The 11,072-nt window shown below is 44.6% G+C and overlaps 1 protein-coding gene across 1 annotated transcript in view; it reads left to right on the forward strand.

The window, feature by feature from the left end:
• ephb3a (eph receptor B3a) overlaps window positions 1-10,560 on the forward strand; it is a 28,841-nt gene extending 18,281 nt beyond the window's left edge. Inside the window, exons 12-15 of the mRNA XM_035635211.2 lie at window positions 3,310-3,525; window positions 4,081-4,230; window positions 6,112-6,305; window positions 8,769-10,560. Coding sequence (XP_035491104.1) covers window positions 3,310-3,525; window positions 4,081-4,230; window positions 6,112-6,305; window positions 8,769-8,880 — 672 coding nt within the window. The 3' untranslated portion in view covers window positions 8,881-10,560. The remainder of the gene's footprint in view (window positions 1-3,309; window positions 3,526-4,080; window positions 4,231-6,111; window positions 6,306-8,768) is intronic.
• The last annotated feature ends 512 nt before the right edge of the window (window positions 10,561-11,072 follow it).

Here is an 11,072-nt window from a genome sequence, read left to right on the forward strand (position 1 = left end):
TACACAACACGCCGAACAAAGGCAGGACGAGAAATGAGGTTTCACACGGTACATTTCCAGCTGCGTGGGGGCTATTACATGTCATTTACATTCAGGAAAATGTGTTTTCTCGCGTGGCTGCACTGTGACGAAGTCTACTTACTGTAGCTGTTAGGTTGAATGAGGTTACTTAATGCTGGTGAGGCATCGACGCCACACTGTTGCTTTTAGATGCAGTTTATCTTTAAGTTGTATTCAGATTAACCAGCTTGCTCGTTGCTCCAGTGACTCTGGTCGGCACCTTTGCTGCATGTCGTCCCTTTCTTTCGCTCCCCATGTTTACCGTCTTTTTTAAAGTTATTTTTCAACAATGAAGACAACAGTTAGATGCAGCCTGAGCTTCTTCCTTTCTTTCAGAACTGACACGATCAATACGTAGCTTAATGTTTATCGATTATAAAGGAAGATAAGCCTTCATTGTTTCTTGTTTCTCACGTGTAAACAAGAGACATTGTTTACATTTGTTTACATTTAATAATTAATAAATGAGTCAGAAAAATCCTCATCAAATATATAGTGAAAAAAGACAGTTGTAGCCCTGCGTGTCTCGATATATCTTGTAGTAGAGGTTCTTTTTTCAAATGTTAAATTAATAATGAATTCAATTTGAGGAACGTAAACATGTTTTTCTGCAAAGTCCTTTAATACAAATAACTTTTAACTAATATTCATAACTTCTCAAATATTAAATGCTGCCTCAATCAACAGAGTCATGTCTGAATCAAAGGCAGTGTAAGATCAGCAGAAATCTGAGTTAAGTTAGTGAATATATGATAAAAGAGGAATGAGTAAACAAGACTATAAATCTTGAGTCGCAGTGAAACCCTGAACACTGGTGCTCCGCTGTTCTCAGGGCCACGGACACATTTCAGTTTGCACCAGACAAGTACTGTGATTGGATACTGAGCCCGTTAGTTCAGTCGATTAAAACAAAGTTAATTAACAACAATGTGGGTAACGCATTAATTATTCAAGTCAAAATTGCTTTTACAATACGATACAACCTTATTAATCCTGGAGGCAGTTTGGTTTAGGGTGCGTAAAAAAAACAAAACCAGAAAAAGGACACAGGAAGTAAAAGAAAGCTAACAATAACACAATAAATGAGACGTTCACTTGAGTTGAGCTAAAAGTGCATTTGGTTTGAAAAATACTACAATTACTAGTATTCTTTTTGTATAAAAATGCAAAATCAATTTGGGTTTTATATGTTGCCCCTTACAAACAGTTTGAAATAGCTGCAATTATTTTGTTATTGATAATCGATTTTCAAATTATCAACTAGAGCTTCCACCAAGGCTGAGTGATCCCCCACCCATATGCTGTTTAACCTTTTAAAAATTCCTGGATCCAGGTGCGCATCTGGATCCCTCACGATATGTAATCACCAGCTACCGTGGCCAAGACCTACCTTTGATACAAAAATGAAAACGAAATTCTTTCCATAACTTTTTGAGTAACCCTGATGACAAACTAACAGACAAACCAAACCACTCACGTCACCTCCATGGCGCAGGTGATTAATAATTTTTATGAGACGTCACAAAAAAGTGAAAAACTCTCATCTCAAGAGCCCAAGGTGGCATCTGAAAATTGCTTGTCTCGTCCAGCCAACAGTTTACGAGCATATAGGTCAGAGAAAAGCAGTAAATCCTCACATCTGAGAAGCTGAAACCAGCAAATATTTGGTGTTTCTTTCTTAAAAAGTGACAAATGATAAATTGCTTGTCAGATGATTGCCAGTTCATTTTCTGTCAGAAGCCTTACTTGTCATGGACACCATTCGCTATTCGCTATTTTCTGCCATTTTACAGCTCAGACAATTAATCTGTCATTTGAAATAAACTGTCTGATTAATCGATATTTTCAACAAAAAAAAAGAGTTGTTAGTTTTATATCTGATTGCCCAGCCTGAGCTGCTTCCCTCCTTCTCACCAACTCCTCTCACTCAGCTGTCCCACAAAAAAACACAGAAAATACCCAGCCTGTGTCGCCACTGTCACACTGCCTGTGACTCAGAGGAACTCTGAGTTCTGCTCTAACGAAGACGCTGTAGAGTTAACTCACTCACACAGGCACAAACTGTCCGAATGTGTCACACACACTGCGTACGGCTGCTCCCTGGAAACACACACACACACACACACACACACACACGGCATATGCACATGTAGAAACACATATATACAGAAATGACACATACATTCCAATATGCATGCCAGCATGGCTTCGGAGGCCTGCTATGAATCATGGCTGTTTATACATCCATCCATCCCGGCTTGTTTTGCTGTCAGATCCCACTGGAGTGTGCAGACTACAAAGCAGGATGTTTATGGTTTTGTCATGTCACGTCTTGTGTTCTTTGCTTTCTTGTTTGCGGAGTCAAAGGAGAGATTGATTATGTCGAAAATTGTTTTCCACCGAATTCCACTTGTGTTAAATATTCAAGTCATGAGAGAGTGGCTCGGTGCAGATTCAGCTTTGTCCAGATTTGCTGCATTATTATTTATCCGTATTTACTGTGTGTCGACTTTCCATTGATTAGTTTTATTCCAACACATTCACACATCAGTTTTCATGAGCCCTCACAGGTCGGAGCGCTGGCTTATTACTTTATCTTGAGTTCATAAACGTGGAGAATTGTAAATTAAACCCTGAAAGCCCTCATTTCAGATTTTTTTCATGCTTCTCAAATGTTAACATAAAAGGGCAGGGAAAATCTCCAAAACATGGACGTATTGAAATGGTGGAAATGAGCTCTGAGCAACATGCCGTTCTTATTCAGTTGACGGGCCAATTTTGCTTTTGAGAGAAATGGGGGGGGAGGAAAAATGCAAACAAAGGGCAACTAAAGGAAAACAACTATACCTGCAACTAGTCTGTTGGAGAATGAAAATAAAGCCTGCAGTGGTCTGGTTTTGATTTGCTGCTCCTATGTTTATGTATGGAGCTGATATTCAGCCCTAATGGGTTTAGTATGATAGTAAAGAGTATAATTAATCAGCTAATTGGACAGCATGTATGAAAAGGTCAGCTGTCTGTGGCTGTCAGTAGCAAGCGAGAGGCATTATGACAGATGTCATGTTGATGTTGCCTCGGTGACTGATTGGCTCCCTGGTGCTTTCTCCTTCCCTTTATCTCCCACGCTCTTCCCCGTCATCTATTTCTCCACATTTCCACGAGTCCCCTCCTGCTCATTTTTCTCTCCGTCGCTGATCTCCTTCATTAACCGCCCGCTCTTCCTCCCCCTTGCTCCGACTGTGTTTGCAGCTAAACGACGGACGCTTCACCATGACACAGCTGGTCGGGATGTTGCGCGGCATTGCTGCGGGGATGAAGTACCTGTCAGACATGAACTACGTGCACCGAGACCTCGCCGCCCGGAATATCCTGGTCAACAGCAACTTGGTCTGCAAGGTCTCTGACTTTGGCCTGTCACGCTTTCTGGATGACACTTCTGCTGACCCCACTTACACAAGCTCCCTGGTCAGTACTTTGCTTTATAAATCCAATATATTATTATTATTATTACTATTGTGTGTGTGTTTGTCTGTGTGTGTGTGTGTGTGTGTGGGTGTGTGTGTATGTGTGTGTGTGTGTGTGTGTTCGTGTGTGTGTGTGTGTGTGTGTGTGTGTGTGTTTGTGTGTGTGTGTGTGTGTGTGTGTTTGTGTGTGTGTGTGTGTGTGTGTGTGTGTGTGTGTGTGTGTGTTTGTATGTGTGTGTGTGTGTGTGTGTGTGTGTGTGCTTGTATGTGTGTGTGTGTGTGTGTGTGCTCTTCTATTTAATGTACTCTGTGCGTGTTTAATTGCGCTCGCTTATTTAATCCCCTTCACTTGTTTCACATATGCACATGAATGTGTGACCGATCACGTGTGCCAATATTTGGGTTAGTACGCGAGAGCGTCTGGGACATTAGCATTAGCTTCATGCATGTGTGTGTGGGTTCACGCTGCGTTGTCTGATTGTTAAGCCTCCCAGGGTGCTGACTCCATCCCCCTTCTGAGTGTGTGCTTTCTTTTTTCTTTCGTGTGTGTGCGCAGGGAGGGAAGATTCCCATCCGGTGGACGGCACCAGAGGCCATTGCCTTCAGGAAGTTCACCTCTGCCAGTGACGTGTGGAGTTACGGCATCGTCATGTGGGAGGTGGTGTCCTATGGAGAGAGACCATACTGGGACATGAGCAACCAGGATGTGAGTTGGAGCACGGCAGTCTCATGTTGCAAACACATATCTGCAGGCCTAATGCACACACGGGACCTCTGCGTCCAAGTTTCTCTGAGCCGCTGTGGCTTTGATTTCCAGCGTGACATGTTGGACCCGGGCCTGTTCTGCTGTCTTTATCTCTTCGCTGCAGATGCCGGTGCAGCTGTGTTCTAGTTTTTCCCAATTTATTTACAACCCTAGCCTGCCCACCCTCCACAAATCCATACTGAAAACCTCCCTCCTCCCTGCAGACGCACAAAGGCATATTCGGGAAAGGCTTTTTTCGTACGGGCGTTGTTACCTGCAGGCTATCGCCGCTGCACAGACATCATAACTACAGCAGCGCTCGCAGGGAAGAAAAAGGAATCTCTTGAACAAAGTACTGGAGCGATGTGTACACCTCCACTTTATTCCCTGAGGAATATCTGCTCTGTAATGTGCTTCAAAAAGGAGAGCTGTAACGCTGATAGCAATAAAGCAAAAAGGAGCCAAAATGAAAAATGCCAATAATGTATGTATAACTTTCATAACAAAACCCACATGCAGTAATGAAAGCATCAAAGTAGAGCCCCTCTATTGTTCCCCAGCAGCCTTTGTGCCACAGTCGTCGTTCAATAAGCAACAGAGTCAACAAATAGAAGATATAAACAGAGGTACTCGTTGAATAAAAAATCAAAGGACAAGCAGCAGGAGAAGACGAGTGCAGCAGAAATGCTTTGTTGTTCGCAAATGGCAATTTTTTTATTGTTGTGTGGAGTTAAAACCCTTACAGAGTTTATGGAGGGAAATGTAGTTGCTAGGCAAAATGAAATCAATGAGCAAACGTTTTCATCCCCCACCTATTGTCTCTGCCATCAATCATGCCGGTTTTGGAAGCGACAACTTTGAGAATACTTGAGAAAATATTTTTTTATAGTTTAGTAAAGGGAGACTGGAGTAAGTGACAGAATGAGCTGGCTTTTTGAAAAGCTTTGGTAAACAAAGCTTTTTTGGAAACACCACCTGCAAAACCAATGACATTCCTTTCAGCCTCTGCTGGACTTTGTTTTTCGGTGCCAATTAGCCATGTGAACATGACCATTGTGAGCATGTTATTATATTGACAGTAGCATTTTGCTCAAAGCATCACTGCGTCTAACGCCAAGTATTTATGCTTCACGATTTTTTCTACTCGCCAACATATTTTGTGACTCCTTAACAAAAGCCCCAGGTCGGAGCCAAACCCGCGTTCGGCCGGCGGTCGCCGATCGATGTGTGCAAACTCTTCAAAGACCAAATTCGAGAGGCTCGCCAACACATGGTCGCCTTTGACTTGATTTCTAGCAAGCTAAATATCTTTAGAGGAATCGTGGCAACTGCATCCTAGCAGAGCGCAGGACTGCGGCACAGTCGAGGGTTTCTCCTGGTGACAGATCGTGTAGTGTGTTGCATACAGCACTGTCGCCAGTCAGTTGTGTAGTATGAACTGACAACAACTGCAAGACTCCTGATCACAAGCCCGCAAGGGTCCGTCCCTATTCCCCCCAAATTTGCCCTACCCCTCCGTTATCCACTCCACCTGAAGTCAGAATCTGACCACCCTACTGTTTGAAGTGGTTTGAAGGGGTAGATAACGCCTACCACTTGATCTTCAAAAGAAATGGGACACGTACCCTACATGGGAAGGCGTGGAACGGAGGGGTAGGGCCAAGGGATAGGGCCGAGTGGGGGAAATGAGACTCACCCCGAGTCATGTAGTGTGACCTGCACAGCGACCCAACAAATCGGAAAGTCGTGTAGTCTGAACTTGTTATACTGCAAGCACAGCCTCACACAGCTGCCAGCGGGGCCGGTGACTCTTGGCCTCAAGGGTGATTTCCTGTTTCCCAGGTGATGACGGCAGTGGAGCAGGACTACCGTTTGCCCCCGCCCATGGACTGTCCCATGGTGCTGCATCAGCTGATGCTGGAGTGCTGGATGAAGGAGAGGAACCTGAGGCCCAAGTTCTCGCGCATCGTCAGCACCCTGGACAAGCTGCTCCGCAACGCCGCCAGCCTCAAGGTGGTGACCAGCGGCAACTCAGGGTGAGTCCATAAGCACGTGGCCAGGCTACAGGTGTCAGCATGTTTGAAACAAACTAGTCCTTATGATATGTCATCCTACCAAGAGGACCTGATGGTGGTTTAGAATGGCCACAGTTGAAAGGGGGGGGGGGGGGGGGGCTGAAAAACTGAAATGGTGATAACTCATACTTCATTGTACAAATGAAAAAGTCCAAAATCCGCTTTCTATTTTCTTTTCTTTCTCCAATCACTGCACGAAATGTGGGCGAGCTTGTTGAATTTGCTGGTTTTGGGAAAGTTACAGCAATTGATTGATGCAGGCCCTCCCGTTCTCCGATCCCAACATTGGAAAGGTGTGGGTGGAGGGAGGCTGCCGCTCAGCCGACTGACAAGCACCTCGCTTGAAGCCTGCTGACACCACCATCCCTCACTTAGAGGCGGCAGAAGTTTTATTTCTCACATACTCTTCTTGAATAAAGAGAGATTCATGTCATAGTTTGTGCCACAGCTTTGTTCTTAAACTGCCTTTCATACACTGAAGTGAATGGGGCGGAGTGGATGGAAAGAGGTTTGCCTGTAGAAAATATCTTATAACTCATTTCTAGTGCAGAGCACTTCACTGTTGCCACCTTGGCAGGTTTCTTGCGAGATTTGTCAGCTTTTCAGACATTTGTGTTGAATTAATTTTTCTGAGTAGCTGTAGCAAAACAGTTTCACTGAGTTTCGACGCTACGTTCAGAACTTTGACCTTGAATGGGTGTTCATCTGAAAATCAGTGCAACGTCTGACCCTTCAGCTGAATCTCAGGCTCCATCCATACTTCTACACTTTTGTTTCAAAACTGCAGGTTTTCTACAGTAACAGTAGAAATAGTGCAAACACAAAAAAGGGGGTGATGCAATTCATTCTCTTTCACCTTGTGTCTCCTGCATCGTATATGACAACTGTGAAGACGAGGACAAAGACTCCTGCTGGTGCAGAGACGAGCAGCGGCGTGCCTCTCGTTGTTGGAATAAGATGTCACCGGAAAAAAAAATAGCGTCTGGCCCAAAGAGACCCAAAACAATGTCCACGCTTATTGGGTTTGGTTTGTTATGCTTTCGGTTGATTTGGAAGGATACTTGAGCTGAACGGTTTCGCTGCTTCACAGACGTCTGCCTCTTTTTCACTGACACGTCCCTCAGAAGTGAGCAAGTTGACTTATTCATAGGCCGGCATCCGCACTTTGACAAGTTGTTTTTTTCAGGGTTTGTTCTGCATTTTGTTAGCGTGGCATCCAGTCAACAGTGTGATTAGTGCTGGTTTAGATGCTCGGTCCTCAGCTCTGCAGTGATGTATAATGAATCAAGCACCCATCCTCAACTGTGTGGCTCTGAATATGTGATAGTTTCCTGTTTCCGACGGGCACAAAAGGCAGAATTCGTACATACAGTATCAGAATCCTTGTGCCAGCTCCTTGGCTCACAGTTTCACTCGAACACCGAGCCCCAAGGGCGAGTGCTATGCCAGGATTTTGGGCTCAGTGGAGCTAATTGTGTGTGAAAATGTAATGGCTGACCTCGGTTTAATTCCCCTATACTTGGCTGGATTCTGGAATATAGGTGATAGGACAGACAGCAACCAGGGCAGCTGATGTGGAAAAGCAGGAAGTGATGAAGTGTGAGTAATAAGGGAGATTGAGGAGAAGCTAAAAGAGAGGAATGTGTTTAATTAGGTTGCTAATGAGCTTTTTAATGCATCAGGGGAGGGCACGCCCGATACTGTGTTGGGCGAATCGGAGTGGGATGTGTGTGTGTCTTCTGCCTGCGTGCGTGCGTGCGTGTGTGCGTGCGTGCGTGCTACGCTGCGTGTCGCTGTGTGTGGATGACATGCCAATGATTAATTTATAGCCTCATCTGTATGCAACAACAAGAGAGATAGGCAGAGGAGGAGCGGGAGGAAGAGCAGGAGAGCGAAAAGGACCATTTTGTCAGAGCACGATTCAGAGAGCGTCTCCTGTGTTTCCGTGAATCCTCACCGCTGCTCACCTGCCATTGGCTGCGCAGCGATGCCGGGCCAGATAACGGAGGGAGGGGGAGGATATGAGATTGCCGCGCTATCTGTTGAGTATCTACGGCCACGAGGGCCTTAAAAACAAGGACACTGGCCGAGGAACAAAGGACACTCGGAGGCTACAGCGCTTTCCCCAAGATAGCTGAGAGATATTTTATTAAAACTGGAAATGTGATGAATGAGCTGGACTCAGCTCAAAGCAGCTGAAGCTCAGTTTTGAACATATTCTCATAGCGCTGTTTTTTTATTGTTTTATAACCATGAGGTCTTGAGGCACGTATGCTGTGCAGAATACCGCTCCGCTGTCACTAAGATGGATTGGAGCTCTATCCACCTTCAATGAGATCACTTAGCGCAGTGATAATGAGCTGTATCTTTTGTTTTCAAGTGGCTGTGAACGTGCTGCTGACCTGTGTGGCTTTGCGTTGGCAGGGACCTGCTGCGGCTCGGAGGAACGCTGCCGGGACACAACAGGAAGAGTCCGGACGGCAGTCAGGAAATCGTTCGGCAACAGATGAGCCAAACCCTCCCCATCAGAGTGTGAGCGGCGGGCGGAGCGGAGGACGGGGAACGAGCGGGAAAAACTACCTAGAAACTCTGGTGCAAAGAGCCTGATGTAAGATAAAAAAAGAAGAAAACAAAAAGGAGGAGGCGCCGGCTACAGAGAACGAGGACGAGGTTGTGGAGATTTCTTTCCAACTGGAGATTCAATGTCCGTTTTAAAGAGAACATTCCATCGCAGTTTGTGTGTTCATTACTTGACACTTGTGGATTTGTGACTATTGACATAAGGCCAAACTTCCTATTGCCCCCTCTCAGGTTGTGTTTGCATGTCTGCATGTGTTTTTCTGCTGGTTGGGAATCGGTCCTTCCCTCTCGTCGGCCTCTGACTGAGGACGGGAGAGCCCACACAGGTGATAGGGTTCAGCGTGTAGGTGATACAACAGTGCCAAGATAAAGCAAACGTTTGCTTCAAAACTAACTGTTAAAACAGATCAACATCTGTAGACTTTCAGTCAAATCAATCCTTCCTTCTTTCTTTTTTTTTCACCCAACCAACAAATACTCTTTTATTTAGATTTTTTGATTTTGTTTTTGGAAACATGACAAAAAAAACAACTTACTTTTTCTTCCGCTTCCTCTTAAATATTGTCTTCCACATGTACTGGGAGAAATACTTGTTACAAATCTGTACAGAGCATCTGAGTCTTCACACCGTCTCCCTCTGTGTGTGTCAGGGGAGGGATGGAACTGACACTGTGCGGGACACATCGTGTGCATGCCAAAGTGGAAGCGTCTTCATGAGAAAAGTACAAACCAGTTCCTCATTAGCTGTTGCTTTGGTGGCATCTCGCTGTATGGACTTTAACGTCCGTGTCTTTCTTAATCTTATTTGATTCATATAGGCATTGTTTTGAATGCTAAGTTATTATGTATTATTGCAAAGAGGTGGGGTTTTTTTGTGTGTTTTTTTTACGAGTACCGGGGCTTAACTTTTTTATTACAATGCTTGTTTTTTCACGCATTTAACAAACCAGACAGACATGAATGATGGAATTAAGAAGGAAACGTTTTGCTCCGACAGAGGAATTACCTTTGAGACTTTGTCGAGATCGCTGTTAGGCTTTTTGTTTTATATTTTAAATGAAAAGTGCCCGTGGTTGTGCTGTGTTGTATATTTTACTTTGGCGAACATGTTGCAGATCAGCGAGAATTAAAAAGGTCACTGTCCAGATGAGAGCTCTGTGACCTTAATATTGACCTGACCTACAAACATGAGTGTTAAACAAATCACTCACTGGTTTATTTCGACAGACATGTGTTTTCCTCAGCACGCCAACTGTCAGCGCAGTTCCTATTTAAAACAACTGCCTGTATATAATACTATATTTCTATTAGACCAAACCTGCTCAGCATTTACAACTATCTGACCTGACTTTGGCCTCTATGACCCTCGTTTATATGCCTGTTTGTTTATTGTGGAGGAGCAAACAAATGGAGAAATTGCAGTTCAATAGTCCTTACATATCTGAAACTATATGTCACAATGAAAGAATAAAACGAAACATGTGTCTGTTAGGCCAGACTTTTTCCTGTGCAATTCAAGTTGTATTAGATTGTAAAAAAAAAGAAGAAGAAAAACTCCAGAAAACTAGAACAAAAAATAAGCATTTCTCTTTCAGTATTTTTACGATAATCATATGCAAATAAATTATTAAACGGATCTCTGGTATTCTCTTTGATTTCTCCGCGGGTTCACTAGGCTGAAGTTCCAGGTCTATGCTCATCCGGCCGAAGGATGAAAAGAGGGAATAGTAAGTGTGTTTTACCACCTCAGTCGGAATATCACAGCAGCTTTGGACGGACTCATTAAGATTTAGGACGAATCAAAGGCCGCTCCATGCGGCTCACCAATTAGCGAGACCACAGGACTATTCTGGGGATTTCAGTCTCTGTTGGTGCTGGACAGGCTTCAAGGAAGCAAAGATAATCTGGCTTTTCACCAAGTGTCAGTGTTGTTCGGCTTTAATCTGTCAACCAGCGCACAAAGTGGGGCTTCCTCCATAGCGATGCAGAAGACTGAGGCTGTCACCTTCTGGTTTTATTGGCCCAAGAGGGAGCTGGATTGTTGGGGGGGGGGGGGGGGGGGGGGGGGGGGGGGGGGGGGCGATCATCGAGGATTCATACTTCGCCGAAGGGAGGACCGGCGGTGCTGGGTTTTATACATTTTCTTGA

Source organism: Scophthalmus maximus, chromosome 5 (genome assembly GCF_022379125.1).
Source record: "Scophthalmus maximus strain ysfricsl-2021 chromosome 5, ASM2237912v1, whole genome shotgun sequence".
Classification (NCBI taxonomy): Eukaryota; Metazoa; Chordata; class Actinopteri; order Pleuronectiformes; family Scophthalmidae; genus Scophthalmus; species Scophthalmus maximus.